At 44.8% G+C, this 27823-nt stretch overlaps 1 protein-coding gene across 3 annotated transcripts in view; it reads left to right on the top strand.

Moving 5' to 3' along the window:
* Positions 1–27823, top strand: part of kitlga (kit ligand a) — a 123306-nt gene that overhangs the window by 44329 nt on the left and 51154 nt on the right. For 2 of the 3 annotated variants that reach the window (XM_078219629.1, XM_078219627.1), the window contains exons 2-5: positions 1379–1492; positions 4673–4735; positions 15630–15788; positions 17243–17405. In XM_078219629.1, coding sequence (XP_078075755.1) covers positions 1379–1492; positions 4673–4735; positions 15630–15788; positions 17243–17405 — 499 coding nt within the window. The remainder of the gene's footprint in view (positions 1–1378; positions 1493–4672; positions 4736–15629; positions 15789–17242; positions 17406–27823) is intronic. The other variant, XM_078219628.1, reaches the window with a different exon arrangement.

Below are 27823 nucleotides of genomic sequence, written 5' to 3'. Positions count from 1 at the left end.
GGTAACTGCAGAATACCCTCGGCCTGCGTAACTGTGTGCTTATCTGAAAAACAAAAAGCACATAGTAAAATCTGATGTCTGTACATAGTTTTAAGTTTTGAAATGTAATGTCGTGTAAATGAGCAAAGTATTGTACTGCAAAAGTGATTCTTTTTTGCACTGTTTGTAACTTTTGGATCTGTCATTTTGCAATGTTTTATTTGAGAGTTTTTTTTATGAATAAAGTATATTTTTGAAAGAAAATTTTTTTTAAATGCAGGAGTGACAGGATCAAAATTGAGATTGAAGCAATGGCTGAACTGTTTTTAAATTTATTCTACAACTGGATGTGGCTGTCACTGGCTAGACCAGCATTTATTGCCCATTCTTAATTGGCCCTGAGAAGGTGGTGGTGAGCCGCCTCCTGGAACCGCTGCAGTCCATGTGGTGTAGCTACACCCACAGTGCTGTTAGGGAGGGAGTTGCAGCTCTTCCAACACTAAGTTAATTCGTGACCTGCTTGATGGGTGCTCGAGATAAACAAGGCAGCTTCGAGCGGTGTGTGTGTGATGGCAGGGAGAGGAAGCAAGTGTGGCCAAGAATGGTTTTGTTGTGAGTGCAAAGTCAAATGCGGTGCAATGGACTGTTCCATACACACGACAGTTGAAGAACACACCAGTAATGGTTTAGAAGGGCCTTTGCTTGTAACTTGCAGTCTATTATTCTGCTGCTAATATGTGCTGTGTATAAACTTGTCTTTTGTTTCCCCTTTTGCGACCCAACACAAAATAATTGTTCTAAATTGACATGTCAAGAGGAAAATTAGAGGCTAATTGGTCCCAGATAAATCTATTTAATGGATGTTTTCTGTTGCTGTAGTTTGGCAAGTTCTTGTAAACCTTCACTTCTTCATTCAGGTGTCTCTCTTCTCTAAAGCATAGCTTGCAGGTGTAACACTTCAAAGTAGGTGATCCATAACATAATTTACCTGTACACTTAGGACATATATACTTTTCATTAAGTGGCAGGTCCAGTCAGCGGGCTATGGTGGGGGGGAGGGTGTTGTTAGACCTGACTCTGGAGAGGGATTTTAAAGTTTATTTTATTAGTGTCACAGGTAGGCTTACCTTAACACTGCAATTAAGTTACTGCGAAAATCATGCGGTGTCCAGTGATGCACTTGAGGCCTTCCATGCCCGGTGGGTACCACGGAGCCTGGAATGCATCCTCAACCCCAGGGACCACAGTTTAATGAGATAAGTTTCCTTTAATGTTTTTTCTTTTGTTACAGTGCCCCTCCAAGTCACTTTGTCAATTATTTATTTTCTTATTGTTTCTTTATAAGATCATCTAACCTTCCGCTAAGTTTTGATTTTGTTATGGTTTTCTTTCATTTCAGACTTTTATAAACAGCTTGATTTACCTGCACTTGTTTCTGCCCAACATATTTGGAGGACCTATATGCAAATCAGGAAACCCAGTGACTGATGATATAAAACTTATTGATGAATTGGTAAGTCAAAAATTGAAGGAATCTTCTAAAAACCTGTGAAGATTTACTACTTTTTGCCAAAAACAAGGGCTTGTTTTAGCTCCTCCCTTAGAACTGTCCCAAAGCGCTTCCCATACAATGGATTGCTTTGAGGCCTAGTCGCATGGTTAAAGCAACAGCCATTTGTGCACAGCAAGATCCCACAAACACCACTGGCCAATTAGTCCTGTTTTGTACAGTGTTGGTTAAGTTAGGACCCGGGTACACAGACCAGATAGAATCCTCATTTTCAAGCAGTAGACTCTGACCTTATTTTATCAAATATGTTTATTTTGTGTCACCATTTGCAGTTAAAAACAGTGACACTTAGGCAAGTGAGGGTACAGGAGAAGCAGAGTTGGTTGGAATGGGTTTAAGCTTCATTGCAAGATTTTTGTTTCCTCATCCTCACGATGTGGGCATCCTTGGCAAGGTCAGAATCTATTGCCCATCCCTAGTTGGCCAGAGAAGGTGGTGGTGGGCCTTCATCCTGGACTATTGGTAGCTTGGTACAACTGAATGGCGCACTATGCTACTAAGTCAACCACATCGTTATAGGACTGGAATCGCATATAAACCAGACCAGGTAATAATGGCAGGTTTCCATCCTGAAAGAATAAGAGGTTGGTTGGGGGGAGTGGAGAACGGAAAACCGTGGCAAAGAGCATGTTCGGTGGCTGGCGAATCTACTTTGCCAAGGGTGATTCAATTTCCAATCTGGGTATTCATGAATAATTGGGGAATGGAATGACAGATCCATGACAACAGGAAGTAAAGTTTTATAGCCAGGAGGTACATGTAGAAATAAGATTTTCAATATACAGATACCCCAACTTCTGGCTCTTTTGGTAACATCCCTCCCTCCCCTTTGGATCTGAAGGCTATCCCTGCAAGTCCTACCCCAGAAACTTGAGCACAAAATCTAGGCTGGCACTCCCAGTGCAACACTGAGGGAGTGCTGAACTGTCAGAGGTGCGGTCTTTCAGATGAGGCATTAAACCAAGGCTCAGTTTGCCCCTCTGGTGGAAAAATCTGAGGTTATCCACTTTGGTAGAGGAACAGATGCGCAGAGTATTTGCTAAATATATCCTAAGAAATTAGAAAGCGTAGATGTACAATGGGACCTGGGTGTCCTTGTCTGTAAGTCACTGAAGGCTAAAATGCAAGTGCAACAAGCTATTAGGAAGGCTCTTGGAATGTTAGCCTTTATCGCAAGAAGATTTGCATGCAGGAGTAGTGAGGTCTTGATTCAATTGTATAGAAGCTTGATTAGACCACACCTGCAGTACTGTGTACAGTTAGTCCCCTCCCCTCAAAGGATATTATTGTGATGTGTATTTTACATCTCTTTAACCTGTGCTTAACGCTCTCTCCACTCACATTGTCTGTACCTTTAAGACTCGATTACCTGTAAAGACTCACATTCCAACCATTATTTTGTAAATTGAGTTTGTGTCTTTGTATGCCCTGTTTGTGAACAGAACTCCCACTCACCTGACGAAGAGGCAGCGCTCCGAAAGCTACTGGCTTTTGCTACCAAATAAACCTGTTGAACTTTAACCTGGTGTTGTGAGACTTCTTACTGTGTTTACCCCAGTCCAACGCCGGCATCTCCACATCATGGGGAGTCTAGAACCGGGGGACACAATTTCAAATTAAGGGTGATGCTACTTAGATGAGGAGAAATTTCTTTACACATAGGCTTGTGAATCTTTGAAATTCTCTAGCCCAGAAGGCTGTGGAAGCTCAGTCATTGAGCATGTTTAGAATTTGATAGACCTCTCATTAACAATAACGTTAAGGGTTGTGGGGATATTGTGAGTAAAAGGCATTGATGAGCCATGATCGTATTAAATGGCTTAGCAGGCCCGATGAGCTGAATGGCCGACTCCTGTTCCTATGATCATCAGTGATTTGCAAACCAAAACAGCTTTCCTGTAAATTGGTACTGACAGGTCAAAGGCAGTAGGGAAATTATTCAGCTTCTGGTCCAGTCTGAAATCAATTCTGTTGTCAACCACATTTCATAGAATCAGTGCAGAAGAAGGCAATTTGGCCCATCGAGTCTGCACTGACCACATTCCACCCAGACCCTATTCCTGTAACCCCACGTATTTATCCTGCTAATCCCCCTGACACTAGGGTCAATTTACCATGGCCAATCAAACTAACCTGCTCATCTTTGGACCATGGGAGGAAACCGGAGCACCCGAAGGAAACCCACAGACACTGGGAGAACGTGCAAACTCCACACAGACGGCGACCCAAGGCCGGAATTGAACCCGGCCCCTGGCGCTGTGAGGCAGCAGTGCTAGCCACCGTGCCACCCATTTGCTTCATTTGTGTCACACACAGGCTGTGCTAATGGTGTCAATTCCCAATGTCCACTTCTCATGCATCCAGTTCCAATCCAAAAACAAACTTGAGGCTTTCACTTGGGAAACTGAGGATGCCTGAATTTACCAAATCCTGGAGCGTATACTTTCCCATTGCATAGAACCAGACCATTCAGCTCAGCTAGATCATGGCACTGTTTACTCTCCACACAAGCCTCCTTTCACTCTGCTTCACCTACTTCCATCAACATAGCCTTCACTTCTTTTCTCCTTCGTGTTTATCTCGCTTCTCCTTTAACTCATCCATGCTCTTCACTTTCTCTGCTCTTCATGGTACCAAGTTCTTCATTCTCATCACATTGTTCCTCCTGCATTCCCTTTTGGATTTATTAGTGACCATCTTGCTTTGATGGCCCCCCCAGTTTAGCGTCTTCCCCCACAAGCAGGAAGATCTTCTCTGCCTCTACCCTATCAAACTCTTCCACAATGATGAAGATCTCTATCAGGCCAACTTTTGCTTTTCTCGAGATAAGAGCCTCCGCTTGTTCAGAGTTTTTGAGCTCCAAGTCTTGTCGATGTGTCCCGTGTCATAGCCACCACTGCGGTTCTCAGAATAGCCATGAAACGAAATCCCCAAAATCTGAAACTAGGAAATGTTGTAAACACAGTTTAGTCTAAATATGAGGAGAAGCAAACATTCAACATTTGGAACTCCAGAGGTTGCATCAAATGTAATTTTGCACTGGGAAAGTTGATTTTCTGTCTGTAATTGCTGACTGATGTGCTGTGTGGTTCCAATCCTTTTCTCTTTGTGTGTTTTATTTAGGTTGGAAACTTGCCAAGTGATTATAAAATCCAGATAAAATATATTTCTAAGGTCCCTAATGTGGTATGTATATTCTGATTATATTTTATCTATTGGCCTTAATGAATTGTATGTGTATTTGAATTGTGGAAGCTGAAAGAATAAGACATTGGGCAGAACCTGCCAGTGGGTTCAATGGATAGAATATGGCAGGAGGCACAAGGATCAGTTCTACACCGGCATAAATTTACAGCTGGTGTCCATCGTGGCGCATCGGGAAACCCACTGGAAGCCAGTGTGAATCTCAGTTGCGTCCCGCTGATGGGATGCAGATTAGGGGCTAGGACTGACCACTCACCTGAACTATCCCTAGGACTGGTTCCAAAATTCAGGATGGGCATCGACTGCAACACTGCACCCCGGAACGCTAGAGCAGTAGGTGGGGGGAGTATCTACGCGTGGACCTTCCAGATTTGGTATCCTGAAGGGGGGATCCATCTTCCAGCCTCAAATATTCCTGGAGACCTACCTTCATTTTCAGGAGGTCCACCTTCTTTAGTAGTGGACAAGTAATGTTGGGAACCTTTTCAATATGGTCCCCAGATACGATGGCAGACGATGCGCCATTGGGCCTGCCCCACCACGGAATATGGCGTGAAACACTCGGTTGTGTAATTAATGAGGTTGGTGCTAGAAGATTTGGCGTGTTTTCCCACTGGTCTCCGCAGTGGGAATCTCTGGCCCCCGCTAGGACATAGACCCAAGAGAGAGAATTCCGCACAATCGCTGGAATTTTACTGCCTCGCCCACCAGGGGAATCGGAGCAGGCGAGGGGCAGACAGTGGGAAAGTCCGTTGACCTTGGGCAGGATTTTATGTGAGCAAGGCCGAAAAATCCCATGCAATGTGTCTCACGTTATAACTTTCCTCCTGTCACCATTGCATCTTTTGCCAATCATCTTAAATCCGTGTCATTGAATCACAGAATCCCTACAGTGCACAAAGAGGCCATTCGGCCCATCAAGCTTGTACCGACGACAGTCTCACCTCGGCCCTATCCCCATAACACCACGTATATACCCTGCTAATATCCTTGACACTAAGGGGCAATTTAGCATGGCCAATCAACCTAACTTGCACATCTTTGGAGGAAACCGGAGGAAACCCATGCAAACTCTACACAGGCAGTCACCCAGGGCCGGAATTGAACCCGGGTCCCTGGCACTGTGAGGCAGCAACACTGCCTATTGGCATTGGAAAATGGAGCCTTGTAATAGAGAACAAGAGAGAATTAACTGCGACTTCCCACACTGCTCCCAAGCTAAAGCAAAGGCTGAAATTCTCCAATCATTGGTGCCATTCATTTGCGGTAAAATCAGTGATATCCCTTTCATGGAAACTGGGAGGGATGGGAGTGATCATTTTCTTAAAACCTGGAAGAGTGACCAGATCAAACCAGGTGCCTGACTTGCACCCTGAACCGTTTATATTTCAGTTAGCCAAGTGACAGACAGCAGAGGGTGGTGATGAACAGTTGTGTGTTGGACTGGAGGAAGGTATATAATGGGGGTTCCCTCGTCAGTACTGGGACCACTGCTTTTCCTGATCGTTGTTAATGATATAGAATTGAGCGTACAGGGTACAACTTCAAAATTTGCAGCTAACGAAAAAGTAGGAGATATTGTGAACTGTGAGAACATAGAACATTACAGCGCAGTACAGGCCCTTCGGCCCTCGATGTTGCGCTGACCTGCGAAACCAATCTAAAGCCCATCTAACCTACACTATTCCAATATCATCCATATGTTTATCCAATGACCATTTAAATGCCCTTAACGTTGGCGAGTCCACTACTGTTGCAGGCAGGGCATTCCACGCCCTTACTACTCTCTAAGTAAAGAACCTGCCTCTGACATCTGTCTTGTATCTATCACCCCTAATTTAAAGCTATGTCCTCTCGTGCTAGGCTCTCACTGTCCAACCTATCTAATCCTCTGATCATCTTGTATGCCTCTATTAAGTCACCTCTTAACCTTCTTCTCTCTAACGAAAACGGCCTCAAGTCCCTCAGCCTTTCCTCATAAGACCTTCCCACCATACCAGGCAACATCCTGGTAAATCTCCTCTGCACCCTTTCCAATGCTTCCACATCCTTCCTATAATGCAGTGACCCGAACTGTATGCAATACTCCAAGTGTGGCCGCACCAGAGTTTTGTACAGCTGCAACATGACCTCATGGCTCCGAAACTCAATCCCTCTACCAATAAAAGCTAACACATCGTACGCCTTCTTAACAACCCTATCAACCTGGGTGCCAACTTTCAGGGATCTATGCACATTGACGCCGAGATCTCTCTGCTCATCCACACTGCCAAGTATCTTACCATTAGCCCAGTACTCTGTATTCCTATTACTCCTTCCAAAGTGAATCACCTCACACTTTTCTGCATTAAACTCCATTTGCCACCTCTCAGCCCAGCTCTGCAACTTATCTATGTCCCTCTGCAACCTGCAACATCTTTCCGCACTGTCCACAACTCCACCGACTTTAGTGTCATCTGCAAATTTACTAACCCATCCTTCTACGCCCTCATCCAGGTCATTTATAAAAATGACAAACAACAGGGGCCCCAAAACAGATCCTTGCGGTACACCACTAGTAAGTGAACTCCAGGATGAACATTTCCCATCAACCACCACCCTCTGTCTTCTTACAGCTAGCCAATTTCTGATCCAAACTGCTAAATCACCCTCAATCCCATGTGTCCGTATTTTCTGCAATAGCTTACCATGGGAAACCTTATCAAACGCTTTACTGAAATCCATATACACCACATCAACTGCTTTACCCTCAACCACCTCTTTGGTCACCTTCTCAAAGAACTCAATACGGTTTGTGAGGCACGACCTACCCTTCACAAAACCGTGTTGACTATCCCTAATCAAATTATTGCTTTCTAGATGATTATAAATCCTATCTCTTATAATCCTTTCCAAAACTTTGCCCACAACAGAAGTAAGGCTCACTGGTCTATAATTACCAGGGTTGTCTCTACTCCCCTTCTTGAACAAGGGGACAACATTTGCTATCCTCCAGTCTTGCACTATTCCTGTAGACAATGACGACATAAAGATCAAAGCCAAAGGCTCTGCAATCTCCTCCCCAGCCTCCCAGAGAATCCTAGGATAAATCCCATCCGGCCCAGGGGACTTATCTATTTTCACACTTTCCAGAATTACCAACACCTCCTCCTTATGAACCTCAATCCCGTCTAGTTCAATAGCCTGTATCTCGGTATTCTCCTCGATGACATTGTCTTTTTCCTGTGTGAATACTGATGTAAAATATTCATTTAGCGCCTCTCCTATCTCTTCGGACTCCACGCACAACTTCCCACTACTGTCCTTGACTGGCCCTAATCTTACCCTAGTCATTCTTTTATTCCTGACATACCTATAGAAAGCTTTAGGGTTTTCCTTGATCCTACCTGCCAAAGACTTCTCATGTCCCCTCCTGGCTCTTCTTAGCTCTCTCTTTAGATCCTTCCTGGCTAACTTGTAACTCTCAAGCGCCCTAACTGAGCCTTCACATCTCATCTTTACATAAGTCTCCTTCTTCCTCTTCACAAGAGATTCAACTTCTTTAGTAAACCACAGTTCCCTCGCTCGACCACTTCCTCCCTGCCTGACAGGTACATACTTATCAAGGACACGCAGTAGCTGTTCCTTGAACAAGCTCCACATTTCAATTGTGCCCATCCCCTGCAGTTTCCTTCACATCCTATGCATCCTAAATCACGCCTAATCGCATCGTAATTTCCTTTCCCCCAATTATAACTCTTGCCCTGCGGTATATACCTATCCCTTTCCATCGCTAAAGTAAACGTAACCGAATTGTGCTCACTATCACCAAAGTGATCACCTAGCTCCAAATCTAACACCTGGCCTGGTTCACTACCCAGTACCAAATCCAATGTGGCCTCGCCTCTTGTTGGCCTATCTACATACTGTGTCAGGAAACCCTCCTCCACACATTGGACAAAAACTGACCCATCTAAAGTACTCGATCTGTAGCTTTTCCAGTCAATATTTGTAAAGTTAAAGTCCCCCATAACAACTACCCTGTTACTTTCGCTCCTATCCAAAATCATCTTTGCAATCCTTTCCTCTACATCACTGGAACTTTTCGGAGGCCTATAGAAAACTCCCAACAGGGTGCCCTCTCCTTTCCTGTTTCTAACCTCAGTCCATACTACCTCAGTAGACGAGTCCTCATCAAACGTCCTTTCTGCCACCGTAATACTGTCCTTGACTAACAATGCCACACCTTCCCCTCTTTTACCACCTCCCCTGATCTTCCTGAAACACCTAAACCCCGGAACCTGCAACAACCATTCCTGTCCCTGCTCAATCCATGTCTCCGAAATGGCCACAACATCGCAGTCCCAGTGAGAAGGGAAATAATAGATTGCAAAAAAAGATGGAAAGGCTGGTGGAACGGGCGGACATGTGACAGGTTAAATTTAATGCTGAAAAGTGTGAAGTGATACTTGTTCTTCTATGATTTTCTCAGGAAAATCGAGGTGTGGCACTTTAAAATAATTCTAAAAGAGGTGGAGGAGTAAAGGGACCAGGTGAAGGTGGCAAGACAGATTGAAAAAGTGCTTAGAAAGGGAAAAGGGAACCTGGTCTTTGCAAGATCTATGAGAGTGGTTCCAGGGATGTGGGACTTTAGTTAGATTGGAGAAACTGCGGTTGTTCTTCTTAAAGAAGATTAAGGGAAGATTTGATACAGATGTTCAAAACCATGAGGAATCGAGACCGAATGGGTAGAAAGAATCTGTTCCTCTTGATGGAAGGGTCGAGCACCAGAGGACATCAATTTAAGATGATTGGCAAAAGATGCAATGGCGACAGGAGGGAAAACCTTTTTACACAGTGGGTGGTTAGGATCTGGAATGCACTGCCCGAGAGCGTGGTGGAGGCAAATTTAATCGTGGCTTTCAAAAGGGAATTGGATAAGCCCATGAGGAGAAAATAATTGTGGGGCTCAGAGGAAAGGGCTGGGGGGTGGGACTAGCTGAGTTGCTGTAGCTGGCATATGGTCTCAAGGCCAAATGGCCTCCATCTGTGCTATAATCATTCTGTGCTATCACCATTGTCATTTCATCCCTAGTCATTGTTGGTGTGGATAATGCTAAAAGAATGTATTGTCAGCAAAGAATGAGAGCAGGAAAAATAGGACAAATTTTCAGATTGCCGTTGAAAGCAAAACTCAACTCTTAGTGTAAGTTTGACTTGCTAGCAATATCTAATCCGGTGATTTGAGCACTTTACATGCACTGACGTATGTTTGAGGTTGAGTCAGTGTTCTAGCGCAGGAAGACAGCAGAAAGTTGCACACAGCAAGGTGCCATAAATTGTAATGAAACAAATGACAAAATAATGGGTTCTTTGGTACTGGTTGAAGGATAATTATGGACCAGGAGATTGAGGAGAACAAACCTGCTCTTTTTCAAATTAGGACAGAGAGCCCTCCAACCTCTTTGTCAATGATAGCAGCTTTAACCTTTGATAATGCCCTTTCCCTTGAGGCAATGAAGTCAAGTTGACACCTGTCAAAGCAGTCAAATAGGAACATGATAAAAGATAGGTAAAGTTCAGTGCACAAGAAATCATAGAAATCATACAGTGCAGAAGGAGGCCATTCGGCCCATCGAGTCTGCACCGACCACAATCCCATCCAGGCCCTACCCCCACATATTTTACCCGCTAATCCACACATCCCAGGACTCTAAGGGGCAATTTTTTAACCTGGCCAATCAACCTAACCCGCACATCTTTGGACTGTGGGAGGAAACCAGAGCACCCGGAGAAAACCCACACAGACACGAGGAGAATGTGCAAACTCCACACAGACAGTGACCCGAGCCGGGAATCGAACCCGGGACCCTGGAGCTGTGAAGCAGCAGTGCTAACCACTGTGCTAGACTTGAGATATTTATTGACTTGGGGAATGTCTCAGAAAACTGGACTTTTCTTTCTGTTTGAAGTCCAGCTTTCACCTTAAATTTACCAGGTTAATGCCGTCCTTTGCTCTTATGTTCACTCTGAGGCATGTTTGGAATTTTGCCAGAATTCTGCTACCTTTCATGTAAATCCTGAAAAAGTTTTCAGCTTTCAAATTCCAGACTTTTCATCATAAATCATCAACAATAAAATGTGAAGTACAATTGGAATGATTGCCAAAAAATGTCTCAAAGTACAGTATTTCTAGAATATGCTGAAGCTTGTCTTTATTGTCAATGACACAGGCTTGGAGGGCCGAAGGGCCTGGTCCTGAGCTGTACTTTTCTTTGTTCTTCTCTGAACTGCTTCCAATGCTTTTATATCCTTCCTTAAATAAGGAGATCAATACTTTACACACTATCCCAGATGTGGTCACACCAATGCCCTGTATAACTGAAGCAGAACCTCCCTAGTTTTGTATTCAATCCCCTTTGCAATAAATGATAACATTCTAATAGCTTTACTAATTATTTGCTGTACCTGTATACTACCCTTTTATGATTCATGTAAAAAGATGGTCCAAGACGCATTCAATGTTGACAATGGTGGGACCAGAAGATCCCCGCTGCCAGGCAATAGCAGGCCACCTGCGTCCTAATAATATGATTAGCAGGCCCGGGACGATATTCTCCAGGCCTGCTAGCACCTACCCCATCACCGCCAGGAGTGGTTCCTTCCAACAGGGTTTATGACTACTTCCCACCAGTGGGGAACAGGCGTCCTCACCCAATTGGAGGAAACAGAGACCATTGAGGCCCCCCAGGGAGGTCGGGAATAAGGTGTCTCTTGGTCAGTGCCAGCCCAGCAGTACCAACATGGCATTGCCCAAGGGGCAAACTGGCACTGCCCACCGAGCACCTTGGCACTGCCCAGTGGCCACTGGGCAATGCCAAAGGGGCGGGGCCAGAGGAGGCAGAGCATACTGAGGGGCAGGGCCTATTGGGGGGTGATTGGTGGCAGAGTATCCGCATCCACTCTGCAATTGGGTTCGGTGGGAGGGAGTGAGGTCTATCGGCGCTGGCCATGGGGGTGGGGGGTGGAGCATGGTCGTGGGTGGGGGGGTGGGGGGAGAGTTGGGAGTGTCGGGGCTGGAGGGGGAGATCGGATGGCCCGGGAGGGGGTGGGGTGGCATTGGGGCTGGCTTGGGGGAGGGTCCGGGAGATCAGCGATTGGGGGGCGGGGGGGGGGTCGGAATGCCAGGAATCCGGGGGTTACACACAGACAGAGACATAAAAACTAGAAGCAGGAGTAGGCCATTCAGCCCTTCGAGCCTGCTCCGCCATTCATTTTGATCATGCCTGATCATCAAATTCAATATCCTGATCTCCCCGCCTGATCCCTTTAGCCCCAAGAGCTATATCTAATTTCTCCTTGAAATCACACAACGTTTTGGCCTCAACTACATTCTGTGGTAGTGAATTCCACACATTCACCACCCCCTGGATCACCTCAGTTCTAAAAGGTTTACCCGTTATACTCAAACAATGACCCCTATTTCTGGACTCCCCCACCATTGGGAAGAATTTTTCTGAATCTACCCTGTCTAACCATGTTAGAATTTTATAAGTTTCTATGAATCTTTTTCATAGAAACTTATAAAACTTTTATAAGTTTCTATGGAAGGTATTTTGAGAGACAGGATCTACAGGCATTTAGAGACGCAAGGACTGATTAGGGACAGTCAGCATGGCTTTGTGAGTGGAAAATCATGTCTCACAAATTTGATTTTTTTGAAGGGGTAACCAAGGAGGTAGATGAGGGCAGTGCAGTTGATGTTGCCTACATGGACTTTAGCAAGGCCTTTGACAAGGTACCGCATGGTAGGTTGTTGCATAAGATTAAGTCTCACGGAATCCAGGGTGAGGTATCTAAATGGATACAAAATTGGCTTCTTGACAGAAGCCAGAGGGTGGTTGTAGAGAGTTGTTTTTCAAACTGGAGGCCTGTGACCAGCGGTATGCCTCAGGGATCAGTGCTGGATCCACTGTTATTTGTCATTTATATCAATGATTTGGATGAGAATATAGGAGACATGGTTAGTAAGTTTGCAGATGACACCAAGATTGGTGGCGTAGTGGATAGTGAAGAAAGTTATCTCCGATTGCAACGGGATCTTGATCAATTGGGCCAGTGGGCTGACGAATGGCAGATGGAGTTTAATTTAGATAAATGCGAGGTGATGCATTTTGGTAGATTGAACCAGGACAGGACTTACTCAGTTAATGGTAGGGCGTTGGGGAGAGTTACAGAACAAAGAGATCTAGGGGTACATGTTCATAGCTCCTAGAAAGTGGAGTCACAGGTGGACAAAGTGGTGAAGAAGGCATTCGGTATGCTTGCTTTCATTGGTCAGAACATTGAATACAGGAGTTGGGAGGTCTTGTTGAAGTTGTACAAGACATTGGTACGGCCACACTTGGAATACTGTGTACAGTTCTGGTCACCCTATTATAGAAAGGATATTATTAAACTAGAAAGAGTGCAGAAAAGATTTACAGGGAGTTGATGGTTTAAATTATAAGGAGAGGCTGGATAGACTGGGACTTTTTTCTCTGGAGCGTGGAAGGCTAAGGGGTGATCTTATAGAGGGCTATAAAATAATGAGAGGCATACATCAGCCAGATAGTCAATATCTTTTCCCAAAGATAAGGGAGTCTAAAACTAGAGGGCATAGATTTAAGGTGAGAGGGGAGAGATACAAAAGGGTCCAGAGAGGCAATTTTTTCACACAGAGGGTGGCGAGTGTCTGGAACAAGCTGCCAGAGGTGGTAGTAGAGGTGGGTACAACTTTGTCCTTTAAAAAGCATTTAGACAGATACATGGGTAAGATGGGTATAGAGGGATATGGGCCAAATGTGGGCAATTGGCTTCGGGGTTTTAAAAAAAAGCATCATGGACAAGTTGGGCCAAAGGGCCTGTTTCCATGCTGTAAACCTCTATGACTCTGAGATCCCCTCTCATTCTTCCAAACTCCAGTGAATATATCCGAACTGACTTAGTCTCTCCTCATATGACAGACCTGCCATCCCAGAAATCAGCCTGGTAAACCTTCACTGTACTTCCTCCGAAGCAAGGACATCCTTCCTTCGATACGGACACCAAAACTGCACACAATACTCCAGGTGTGGCCTCACCAGCGTCCTATACAATTGCAGCAAAACATGCCTGCAGGACTGGCCAGCGATCGGGAGGCCGGCAATGGGGATCTCTGCCCTGACAGATCGGCGCATGCTCAGTGGCCCACTCAGGGCCATGCTGCTGGCCCCTTGGGCGGGAATAAGCCCTGCCCTCTACTTACCAGAGTGAATCACGCTGAGGCATTCCACTATGTTCAAAGTGTTGGAGATTCACTCGGATAAGTATGCCCAAAAACAGGCAGGAATTACTCCCATTTTCCCACCCATTGGGCACTGAGTTTTTTTTTGGGACTCTGTATGGTTTCGGTCTCCTTATTTAATAAAGGATATAATAGCATTAGAAGCAGTTCAGAGAAGTTTCACAGTGCCTTGCTGGGATGAAGTGCTTATCTTATGAAAGAAAGGTTGAACAGATTGGGCCTATACCTATTGGAGTTTAGACTTTATCTAAATTAATAGTTTAATTAGATAAATGTGAGGTGATGCATTTTGGTAGATTGAACCAGGGCAGGACTTACTCAGTTAATGGTAGGGCGTTGGGGAGAGTTATACAACAAAGAGATCGAGGGGTACAGGTTCATAGCTCCTTGAAAGTGGAGTCACAGGTGGACAGAGTGATGAAGAAGGCATTCAGCATGTTTGGTTTCATTGGTCAGAACATTGAATACAGGAGTTGGAACGTCTTGTTGAAGTTGTACAAGACATTGGTAAGACCACACTTGGAATACTGTGTACAGTTCTGGTCACCCTATAATGGAAAAGATATTATTAAACTAGAAAGAGTGCAGAAAAGATTTACCAGGATGCTACCGGGACTTGACGGTTTGACTTTTTTCTCTGGAGCGTAGAAGGCTGAGGGGTGATCTTATAGAGGTCTATAAAATAATGAGGGGCACTGATCAGCTAGACAGTCAATATCTTTTCCCAAAGGTAGGGGAGTCTAAAACTAGAGGGCATAGGTTTAAGGTGAGAGGGGAGAGATATAAAAGGGTCCAGAGGGGCAATTTTTTCACACACAGGGTTGTGAGTGTCTGGAACAAGCTGCCAGAGGCAGTAGCAGAGGCGGGTACAATTTTGTCTTTTAAAAAGCATTTAGACAGTTACATGGGTAAGATGGGTGTAGAGGGATATGGGAAAATGCGGGCAGTTGGGACTTGCTTGGGGGTTTAAAAAAAAAAGGGTGTCATGGACAAGTTGAGCCAAAGGGCCTGTTTCCATGCTGTAAACCTCTATGACTCTAGAAGGATGAGGGGTGACCTTGTTGAAACATATGAGATCCTGAGGGAACTTGATAGGGTTGTTGCCAGGGAGATATTCCCTCTTGTAGAGAGACTAGAATCTGGGGGCACAGTTTAAGAATTGTTAATATTTAAATAGCATTTGGACGAGTACATGGATGGGAAACGATTAGACGTATTTGGGCCGAATGCGGGCAGTTGGGACTAGCTGGGAGGGCACCATGGTCAACATAGACCAGTTGGGCTGAAGGGCCCATTTCTGTACCGTATTGCCAATGAGAGAGAATTTTCCCCTCAGAGTGTTGTTAGAGAGCAGAGGAGGCTGGGGCATTGCATTTATTAAAGACTGAATTAGATTTTTGATAGACAAGGCAGTTGAGGGTTATGGGGTCAGGCAGGAGAGTAGAGTCGAAACTATGATCAGATCTGCCATGCTCTTACCAAATGGCGGAGCAAGCTTGACAGGCCGAATAATTCTCAGGTTTTTTGTTGCTAAGTCATTATTCTTAATCTCTTAATTCTTTTTCTGTACAGACTGATACATGTTGGCTGCATTTAACAGTGCCTGCAATGTCATTCAGCTTGGATGGCCTTCTAGAAAAGTTTGCCAAGAATTCGTCAAATTATTTAATTATTGAAAATCTCCGCCGGGTTCTGAATGGTATTCACAACTGTCTATCTGACAACAGGAAGGTACAGTGTTTGGTTCTCTTTGTTTGCATGTTTAGCCTGATAATGTCTCCATCTACCTGTCTGGATTTGGCCACACTCAGTGGTGGGTGGTTGGTGCCACATTCTTCAGGTCCCCCTGGGTGTGGGAGATGGAACATCAGTGGAATCTTCTGCCCTCCTCTGGTGGTGGCCAGAAAGGCATGTAATTAGGTGGGGTTGTGGCGGAGATGAACCCATCCATCATCACACCACCACCACGCCAATTAATGATCACTCCAATAGGCCTCATCCCACCACCACGAGTATTGACCTTTCTGCCAATACACTCCTGCCCTGCCCCCCCCCCCCCCCAACCTTCCCCCACTTCCTGTGACCCCCCCTCTCCTTACAAAATCAACCCCCCCACCTTCCGGTGGCACAGTGGTCACCGGGGTGTGGCAACGAGGGGAATTTCACAGTAACTTCATTGCAGCGTTAATGGAAGCCTTGTGACACTAATAAATAAACTTTAAACTTTAGCTGAGGCTGGAGTCTACGATCCAAGGTCTCTGGTGGCTGTCCATTAGGCAGTAGCCATGACATCCCCTGGGGTGCTGCTGGATACAGGAGCTTCCACTACCTTCACACACAGTCTCCATCACCCCATGCCCCAACAATCTTTCACCCTGATGTTCCTCACAGCAGTATCCAGGAGATTAACTTTTCCAAATTCCAGAATATTGCTGGAGGGTTGGTAATGCCAGCCAGGAATTGGCCATCAGAAATAGTACCCTTCAAACTGTTTGATTCAACTTGTTCTTTAGCAGTCTTTGGCTTTAGCAGTGTCAACCACTGTTCCATCAGGCAGCACGGTGACACTGTGGTTAGCACTGCTGCCTCACAGCGCCAGGGACCCGGGTTTGATTCCGGCTTTGGGTCACTGTCTGTGCGGAGTCTGTACATTCTCCCTGTGCCTACGTGGGTTTCCTCCAGGTGCTCCGGTTTCCTCCCACAGTCTGAATGCTGGTTAGGTGTATTGGCCATGTTAAATTCTCCCTCAGTGTACCTGAACAGGCGCTGGAGTGTGGTGATTAGGGGATTTTCACACTAACTTCTTTGCAGTGTTAATGTAAGCCTACTTGTGACACTAATTAATAAACTTTAAAGATGTGTGGGTTAGGTGGAAAGGGCGAGGTGGGAGGGCCAGGGTGAAATGCTCTCTGAGAGTCGGTGCAGACTCGATGGGCCAAATGGCCTCTGTCTGCACTGTAGAGATTCGAGAGTTCGCTGGTCTTGCATGTAGTCCTTCCATAACTTAAATCTTCTGACGCTGTGCATATATCTGAGGATAATGCTGTTGAATGGCAGTGTACAGGCTCGAAGGGCCAAATGGTTCACCCCAGCTGCTATTTATCATGTTCTAATGCAATGAAACAGCCTAGTAAGAATTGTATCCTGGCATCCTGGTGTTTAACTTTATTCACATTTCTGTTCAGAACTATGGGGAAGAATCTGAGTTCAACTGTGAAAAGTCGAATCTGGAGCCTAAGCGATACTTTAATTACTTCAGTGAGATCATCACTGCCTTCCAGTCAGCGGACGATACCAACCCCTGTGACGCAGAAGTAGTCTGCAGTATGATGGAGTCATCAGATGCAGGTAGAGTTTAAGATGGTTGGCTTTCTATAAGCGTTGATGTGAGATTGAATGTCAGGTGCTGGGGTAAGGAAATCTCAGTAGCGATTGTTGTTTGCTACACTCATGCACTTAGTAGGACTATTTACTTTTTATTTCAATGAGAGATGTGTACACTGCAACTCAGAAATGATATATTGGCCTTTGGGGGGGGTGGGTGGGGTAGTATGTGGGGGGTGATACAATGCAGGTTCATCAGAATATTACTGGTTACGCTGAATAGTGTCTTTCCTTGAGTCTGCGTGTTTAAGATAACGGACAGAATTTTCCAGCACCCCCACCCCACAGCATTTATTTCCAGTAGTGGAGGCAACCCGCTCCATTGGCCAGTGGCAGGATCTTCCAGCCCCGCCGATGTCTACAGGGATTTGCATGCCCCGCACCCTCCGCTGCCAGGGAGCGCGCTGCAGAGGGGGGATTGCCATTGGCAGGGCTGGAAAATCCCACCAGCGGGAAGGGCTGGAAAATTTCAGCACATAACTAGCACCGTTCCGACCACTATTTTAAAGCCCCATATGCGAGGAAAGTCACTATCCAAGGTAGCCAGTAATATTTTGATGTACCAAAAATGCTTTACAGCCAATTAAATGCTTTGCTTCAAGCATTGCCACCTTTATAATTTTTTGTTAACGTACCTTCACACAAACATTATTTTTCCCTTTGGGGAATAGTAGGGGAAGGATTCCCGAGCTGATTATCAGCCCATTGAACAACATTATAAATGCTCCTTCCATGGCCAACAAGTCCTGGCATTGGACTTGAATCTTTGGTCCTGAGGTGGGGGCGCTACCGCTGTGCCGCAAACCTCAGCCATCTTCATGAAACACAATGTGGAGTTGCCAGTGTTGGACTAGGGTGGGCACAGTAAGAAGTCTCTCAATACCAGGTTAAAGTCCAACAGCTTCTTCATCAGGTGAGTAAGCAGCGCTCCGAAAGCTCGTGATACCAAATAAATCTGTTGGACTTTAACCTGGTGTGGTGAGACTTCTTACTGTTCATGAAACACGGCAGCAACTTTGCAAACTGCAAGGTCCCAAACATTGAGGGATAAATATTGGTCAGGACACCAAGAGAACTGTCCTGCACTCATTTGCAATAGTACATTGGACCTCTTGGAGGCACCTAGAGGACAGACAGGCCTTGCTTTCAGGATAAAAGACGGCACTGCACTCCAGTGTTAGACTGGATTTCATGCTCAGGTCTTTGGAAGGAAAGTTGAATTAGCATCTTCTAACATAGAGACGAGAATACTACTCAACGGCATAGCTAACACTTGATAGTTGGAGAATTTGAAAGGGCTGATAGACCTGAGCAATTTTCTGTGGTTTGGGGTTGGGGACATGTAGAACCAAGTTGACAAAATCTTAAATTAGAGGCAGGTCACTCAGGGATGTTGTCAGGAAGTACTTCTTCACACAAAGGGGAGTGAGTGGAAATCTGGAACTTGCTCCCTGAAGGAGCTGTTATGACTAACAAGCCAATTTCAATACTGAGTTTGATGGACATTTTTTTTTAGACAAGGGGTTATGGCACCAAGAGCAGGTAAATGAATTAGAGACGCATCAGCCAAAATTACAACAACTTGCATTTATGTCGAGTCTTTAAATGTGGTAAAACATCCCAAGGTGCCTCACAGGAGTATTACCAAACAACATTGGGCATTGACCCACACAAGGGGCGGGTAAGGACCAAATGTTTAGTTAAAGAAGTAATTTTTAAGAAGTGCCTTAAAGGAGAAAAGAGAAGATGGAGGTGTTGAGGGAGGAAATCCTAGGGCCAAGGCAGCTGAAGGCACTGCTGCTCAAAAGGTCAGAATTGGAGGAGTGCAGAGATCTTGGAAGAGTTGTAGGCTGGAAAGATAGCGAGAGGTGAGGGCATGCGTGAATTTGAAACCAAGGATGAGAAGTTTAAGACTGACATGTTGCTTAACCAGAAGCCAACGTAGGTTAGCAAGCTCAAGGTTGAATTGGTGGGAGTTAGGACACAGGCAGTAGAGTTTTGGATGGCCTCAGGTTTGCACAGGGCAGAGTGAGTGAAGTCAGCCAGGGATTTGTTGGAACAGGTGAGTCTGGAGTTGACAAAGGCCTGGATAAGAGTTTCAGTAGCAGATGAGCTGAGGTGGTGACGGATATTACAGGCGATATTACAGAGGTGGAAATAGGCAGTCTTAATGATGAAACAGTTATGTTGTTGGAATTACCTAATTCAAATGGCGGAAGAGGCTCAAGGGGCCGTGTGACCTCATCATCTTGCTCTGCTCCTAAACAGTCAGGTAAAGGGAGATAACCAACAGTGCAGTTACATTGCATATGCTCACATTGATGTGAAATGGGTCACAGTTCACATCACTCCAGTCCCAGTTAGCTTGTATACATCTGAGTCACGGAAAAAGACAATTATACCCTGACTATACAGCACTGGCTGGCATCAAGGGAAACCCCTTGCACTGAGACATGAGATAAAATTTCAATCTCTGCCCAGTCAGAAGTGTGAGAGTTTGTATCGGGCACGCATTGCTAGAAACAGCCTGATATTCGTTTCCATTCAGTGGAGATGTTCATTTAGTGCTTTCTATAGCAGGAGACATGTCCATAAGAGTTAGCCTCAAATTGAAAATTTGTGCCTATGTTTGTCATGTGAATTTGGAGGAACCTCGCTCATTATCAATTCATGTTGATTGAATTTCTACCAAGCTTGCAACTTAAAAAATTCTCCAGCTTGAAACATTTCAGCAGCATCTGGCAGCCTTGACAACTTATTTCATAAACTTCCTGAACCAATTTGAACTCCAGAAGATTTTGCTTTAAGTCTTCCATAATCTAATTGTACCTATTAAGGAATAAAGGGTGAAAAGGCAATTGCTACAAATGCGGTTTATGGTAACCTTAATGGATGGTTGTATTAAGCTGTTAGCTCTTATATGAGACAACTTTGGATTACTGCCTAATTGATGCTACTTTTAAAAGCTGGATCCAGTAGCTTGTATTTGGTGTTGACGTTGTGTTGAATACGATAGATCGGGAGAGGCTTGTGGAGATCGATAACAACAGGACATTGGTTTAAAATTCAGGGAGAGCCGGTGGTGTAGTGGTAAAGTTTCTGGACTAGTAACCCAGTCGGCCCAGCCTAATGCTCTGGGGACGAGAGTTCAAAGACCACCAGGCGCTGGGGGAATTTAAATACCACTTGTAAAAAATCCAGAATATAAAACTGATCTCCATAATGGTGACCATAAAACTATCACTGATTGGCGCTAAAACCCATCTGGTTCACTAATTGTCCTTCAGGCAAAGGAAATAAAGAACAAAGAACAGTACAGCACAGGAAACAGGCCATTCGGCCCTCCAAGCCTGTGCCGCTCATTGGTCCAACTAGACCATTCGTTTGTATCCATCCCTCCATTCCCAGAATGCTCATGTGACTATCCAGGTAAGATGGTCGTCCTTACCCGACCTGGCCTCCATGTGACTCCAGACCCACAGTAACGTGGTTGACTTTTTCTCTCCTCACAGATGCTGCCAGACCTGCTGAGATTTTCCAGCATTTTCTCGCTTCTGGTTGACTCCTAAATGCTTTTGAGGGCAATTAGAGAAGGGCAGCAAATGCTGGGCTTGCCAGCGATGCCCAAGTCCTGCGAATATGAAAGTGTTGGAGCTAGGCAATTCAGAATTCAAATCCAGAGTGGGATCCATCTCACAAGGAGTGTAGGTAATGTGCAATGTTCAGCCCCAGGAAGGTTGTCGTGGGAGGGGAGGGGGGGGGGGGGGGTGGGTTGCAGGAATGGCAAAGAGCATAAAACTAAGGCTAATAAATTGAGCTGAGATAGAGATTAACCATTATCTAATTGACTAGTAGAGCAGGCTGGTGTTATAAAATCACCTCCTGCTCTTAACGAACGTGCAAATTCAATTTACAGATGTTGAAGCGATTGCCAGTTACTACAAACTTAGTAGCCACACAAAACCCAAAAAAGGGATATGTAAAAATAAAGTAAATGCCCCACATTCATGCAGAAATCATCGCCACCTCTTTGATAAGATGTGCCGCAGACAAGGTTGTTTGTTTTTTAAAATCTCCTTGATGCATTTAAAAATAGTTAACTTTGACTGTGCGAGTGTTTGGGCCCACAATGAGAGAAGTGAAACTTTCTAATGGAAGCCTGCTATCTACAAGATCAAAGAAAGGAATGTGCAGATGGCACAGCCCATCTCCTGAGGAAAGACAAATGACAAATCATGCACCAAGCATTCAAACACGTTGAGCAGGCTTGAACTAAAGAGCATTGCGTTTTTCCATGAAAGCAAGGGAGCACAAGCGTGCATTTATATGCCACTTTGCATGTCTGCAGGATGTCCTAAAGAACTTTACAACCAGATAATTCCTTTTTGGGGTGTCGTCACTGTTGGGAAACACAGCAGCCAATTCATACAAGCTGAGGTCCGACAAAGAGCAGTGTGTTGAATGGTTCATTAATATGCGTTGTTGACACTGAATGTGAAATGTTGGCTAGGGCACCTGGAGAACTGTCTCCTTTCTTTGAAATAGTGGCCAAGGAACCTTATGAAGCTACTTTAATAGGGGGACAGAGCCTTGGTTTAATGTCTCTCTTTTAAAAATGGCAACCCCAAAAGTGCAGCGCTCCCTCCATACTCACTGTCAGCTTAGATTTTGTACTCAGACCTGGGTTATGGGACTTGAACTATGACTGTCTGATGTGGAACTTTAAAAAAAATTTCGACTCCATCCTTAAAGTTACAAAGCCAATGCTCAGAGTGGAGCGGGCAAACCCAATCCATTTCTTGCTTGCTTCAAAAGCCAAATTCAAATTCCAATTGGATCCAATTCAAGGTCCCCACAAGGGAGACAAACGAGATCCAAGCTGACAAGCTAAGACATGCACCCCATCTTGGGCTTGATCCAAAAGGCCAAGAAACACACTGACATGGAGACAACGGTGCTACCAACAGAATCCAGTTTTGTGCTGCATATCGGTAATCAGAAGGATAAGGGGTTGATTCTGTGGCCAACCACTTTCAAAGGGCACTGGCCAGCATAATCTCATTAAATAAATAAGCAGACAGGCGGTGTCTTGTAAATGTTTACATGATTACGTGCACCCGAAAGCATGGAGGTTGAAACCGATTGCTACTTGGTGACTCAATGCTATTTAAGCTTCCAATAAGCTCGTGATGATAGCATCGACTAAACAGGGTCATGCCTGGCAGACTTTATTTCCTAAACTTTGTTAATATCAACCACTTGCATTTATGTAGCACCTACAACATAGGGAAACTATTCGAGGTGCTTCGAGCAAAATTGGACACCAAACTATCTAAGGAGACAATAGGGCAGAAACCTGCTGAAAAAGAACTGAATTTCTGGCCTCAACCTTGTGCCGGCGAAGAAGCTGGTAGAATCCCTACCTCAAGAGGTAAAAGTCAATATCTCAAAGGTAGAGGCAGAAAAACTGAAGGCTGCCCTCTAGGCAGCAGGAGCAACAGTTCAACTGGAAGAAGTTTCTTATTCCTGCCAATCCTTGGTCTGGTGGATACCATGGAGACCAATTCCTCGTCCAGTGCGCTGTTTGGTGTCCTGGAACTGTGTCATGGAACATAAGTTTGAGAGGGGGCAAGGGTGTAGTTTGACCAAGATATTGGATTGGCTGGAATTTTACCGGGGCGGGCGAGGCTCGTAGAACAGAATTCTCCGTTGGCCTTGGGTGGGATTTTAAGAGCCTCGCCCGAGCGAGGTTGTAAAATTCCACACATTGTTTGTCTCCATATTATTATTTTATGCCACTTCTAAAGTGCTGGAGGGTTTAGTCAACTGTCAAATAGGGATAAGGGAGACACTGTAAATGACCATCCTGTGCAGCAGCCTTCACTAACTATCAACTGAATCTCAGTGTGCATCAATTGTCATTCTCACCTAACATTAAATAAGAAAATAAACCTTTTCAAATCTCCAAGGAGTTTTGCTGAAGGACACAGCTTTTAAGGAGTGCCTTAAAGGAGGAGACACAAATATAGAGATAGGTGAGGTATTTCGGAACATTCCAGGCCTTGGCAGCTGAAGGCACTGCCAACAGTGGTAGAGAAATGGAAATTGGGGCTATGTAGGAAAGCAGGACCGTTGTAGGGCTAGAGAAGGTTACAGATATAGGGACAATGTCACCCAGCGGATTTGACTCAAATTCCTCCAATTACTTTCCTAGATAGATGAGAGACTAAATGTGTTCTTATTTCATGGTCTGTATTTATAACTTGAAGTCTTTAGCGACGCCTCATCAGACTGCTGCCTTCTGCTGACCATCCACATTCTCATGCCTGTTTTGCTAAAATGCTGATTTTTATTTAATCCCATTCCTTTTTGATATCCGTGCCCTCCACCCTGCTAGCTGAAGGTACAGCAATGGGAGTGATGGGAATCGGGGATTTCCAAGAGGTCAGAGTTGGAGGGGTTCTGGGAGGGTTGTGTGGCTGAAGGAGGTCAGAGAAATAGTAAAGGTTGAGGCCATATGGAAACAGACAAGGCTGAGAATTTCAAAATTAAACATTACAGACCAAGAGCCAGACAATGTTATTGTATTGCTGAGTATTAAAGCTCATCTGAAGAGTCCTGTGAGAAAGTAATTTACAAAAGGACAGATGTTGTATGACTTTGCCTTCTCAATGAAGATTAATTCAGGAAACAGAATCTATTTTGGCTTCTAATATGTCAAATTGGAAGCAATGACAGAATACAACAGTCATGACTCTTTCGCAACTACCCTTTATCGCTCCTGCTTGTTTCAATGCACTCTTACTCGTTTGACAAATATTCCAGATGTTTATCCAAATGGGGATAATTTTCAATCAGTAAACAACGATTTTGAGTATAATCCAGGACTGGCTAGAGAACTTTCCATGCGAATAGTCATATTATTCTTGGGGTGGTCTGGAAGCTCATGTGACTATTTTACCACCCTGTTAGGTTAGTCATGAGATATATCACCAGGATTGTCCAAAGCTTTGACTAATTTTCCTTGATTGGAATGGTTTGGAAGCAGTAAGTAAACTCCCATTCTCTGTTTAATCTTCTGTGAGAATGACAGTCATGGTGAAATTGGTCGCATACGAAGTCTTGCACTCACACTTTTTCGGCTTTCCCCTGTATAAATCCTTTCTGTCCACATGTGTATTGGAACAGTAAACCCACAAGCTGTGGTCAAGTTGGTAGCAGTTTTGCCTCTGAAGCTGAAGGTTATGGGTTATAGTTCCACAGTAAGAGTTTTAACAACACCAGATTAAAGTTCAACAGGTTTATTTGGTAGCAAATGCCATTAGCTTTTGCTACCAAATTATTTGCTACCAAATTAGCATTTGCTACCAAATAAACCTGTTGGACTTTAACCTGGTGTTGTTAAAACTCTTACTGTGTTTACCCCAGTCCAACGCCGGCATCTCCACATTAAAGTTCCACTCCAGAGTGTTCAGCCTGGATCCTTGTTCCCCAGGCAGATGTGCAAAGTTGGGAAATCTCCCACCTCACGGAAAAATTCCCTTGCAAATCTTATAACTCGTGAGCAAGCGACTTCAGGTTCTGAAAATATGGAAATACCCAGCAGTCAGGCAGCATTGGCGGGGGAGGGAGTAACAAAGTTATATGTTTCAGGTTGGTGACCCTTGATCAGAATCTATTAATTGTTGTTCCACTTGTTTGCCTGCGTGCTGCTGTTTTTCCTGGTTCCACAGAGAATTTAACTTCTCTCACATTTAGAATTCTCATCTGTTTTGAATAGAAATATAGAAACTGGAAGCAGGAATAGGCCATTAGGCCCCTTTGAGCCTGCTCCACCATTCATTTTGATCATGGTTGATCATCAAACTCAATATCCTGATTCCCCCCTTCCTCCCATAACCTTTAGTCCCAAGAGTTATATCTATTTTCTTCTTGAAATCAGACGTTTTGGCCTCAACTCTCTCCCATGGTCTCGATATCCACCCCCCTTCCCCCATCTCTACAGCCTCCTCCAGCCCTACAACTCCCCCAAGATCACTGCACTCCTCCAATGCCCCTCGAGCATTCTCCAAGGTTCAATCGCTGCAGCATTGGTGGCCGTGCCTTCAGCTGCAGAGGCCCTAAGCTCCTGCATTTCCTCCCTAAATCTCTCTACCTCTCTTTCTGCCTCTAGAGCACTCCTTAAAACCCCACTCTCCACCAAGCAGTTCGTCAACTGCCCAAAGTCTGTGTGGTTTGGTGTCGGGTTTCTGTTTGAGCCTCGAGATGTTTGGCTTCATACATGTAGGTTGCTATTGTTTATGTTATTGTACACGACTGTATGAGAGCGAATTAGCAGACCCTAGAACCTATCTATCTCTGTCTTAAAGACACTCAACGGCCTGGCCTCCACAGCCTTCTGCGGCAAAGAGTTTTCCTTAAACGGCTACATAAGGGTGTAAACAAGGCATTATAGTGCAATGTATCACAACAAGGAAGCCTTGAATCACACCAGTGATTTATTGAAGGAAAGATAAAACTATATACTAACAAGTTCAATGCTGGTACAGGTCCATTCCAATGACCCTCAGACTCTCACTAAGGGTTCCCTCCTACCAGTATGTGTACCCTAACACCACACAAGAAAAGATGAACATGAATTATATAAAAAAGGGAAAAACTCCAGGGGACAAGAAGACAACAAGCCACAATATAAGGGCAAGGGGCAACAAGGGTTGGACGTGAGCCGAATGAAAAGTGGCAGAGAAAGAAGTAAAGGGGACATGTCCGCTCTCTGTCCGACCCCAAAAACCGATAGGTGATGGTTCACGCACTCCCTCTTGATAGGCTGCGGGAGGGTCCCATGACCCACGAACACCTGTCCCTTAAAGGGGCCACGCAACCACAGAAGGAAGTGGGATAAAGCCTGTCAGCCTACAGTATATCATGTGTCTTCCACACACCAGATCATGCACCCTCCTTCTACCATTCTATTCCTCAACAGAGAGCTCAACATAAAAACCTTCTGACTAACAGCATTAATGAAGCCAACTGGAGGCTATTGATCTGCCGAACCAGCTCCCTCTGCTGAACTGGGTTTGCAATCTGCTGCACCCTCTTGACATTTTTAGCCCTTCCTCAAGTATATTACCTCACCCTTTTCTCGATTGAATTTCCACTTGCCACTGCTCTGCCCACTTGACCAGTCATTTGATATCCTCTTCCAGTCTGTGGCTATCCTCCTCACTATTTACAACCCTACCAATTTTCGTGTCATTTACAAACTTCTTGATCATACCCCATCATTTAGACCCAAATCATTAATGTACACCACAAATAGCAAGGGCCCCAGCACCGAGCCCTGAAGAACTTCACTAGAAACAGACTTCCAGACCATAAGACCACAGTCACCATAAGTCACAGAAACATCCTGATACCATAATCCTCTGCTTCCTATTCTCAGCCGATTTTGGATCCAATGTGTCTTGGATCCCTTGGGCACTTACTTTCTTGACTCATCTGCCATGAGGGACCTTATCAAAAGCTTTGCTAACATGCATATAGACCACATCAAATGCATTACTTCATCAACACTCCTGGGTTACCTCCTCAAAAAAGTTGATTAAATTTGTCAAACATGACCTTCCCTTACAGCTCCATGTTGACTATCCCTGATTAATCCGGGACTATCCAAGTGCAGATCAATTCTGTCCCTCGGAATTATTTCTAGCAATATCCCCACCACCAAGATTAGACCAACTGGCCTATAATTTCCTGCTCTATTCCTACCTCCCTTTTTTAATAATGGGACGATGTTAGCAGTCCTCCAGTTCTCTGGCAGCTTACCTGTGTAAGGAGTCTAACAACACCAGGTTAAAGTCCAACAGGTTTATTTGGTAGCAAATGCCACTCGCTTTCGGAGCGCTGCTTCTTTGTCAGGTGAGTGGGAGATCTGCTCATAAACAGCAAACAGGGCATATAAAGACACAAACTCAATTTACATTATGACTCCACATCAAGCTTACCTGTGGCCAGAGAGGATTTGAAAATGACTGCCAGTGCCCCTGATTTCTCCTTCCTTGCTTCCCTCAATGGTTTGGGATACATCTCATTCAGGCCTGCGGATTTTTCCACTTTTAAGGCTGCTAAACCTGATAGTACATCATCTCTCTCTGTTAATGTGTCAGATGTCGCTGTAAACAACATAATTATACTATCCAAACAAATAAATAGCTCTCTTCAAAGAGAAATGGTGGGTTTTCACCACGGAGGGAGTACTCTTAGAGGGGACATGGCTTTGCTGACAAGGTTAGCATTTTTATTGCCTGTCCCTAATTGTCGGTGAGAAGGTGTCTTTCGCTGTTTCACTGAACGTGTTGCATTAGAAACCTCATCTCTCTTTG

This window comes from Mustelus asterias, chromosome 9 (genome assembly GCF_964213995.1).
Source record: "Mustelus asterias chromosome 9, sMusAst1.hap1.1, whole genome shotgun sequence".
NCBI lineage: Eukaryota > Metazoa > Chordata > Chondrichthyes > Carcharhiniformes > Triakidae > Mustelus > Mustelus asterias.
Note: the sequence above shows the minus strand (reverse complement) of the source record. Positions and strands in the feature narration are given on the sequence as shown.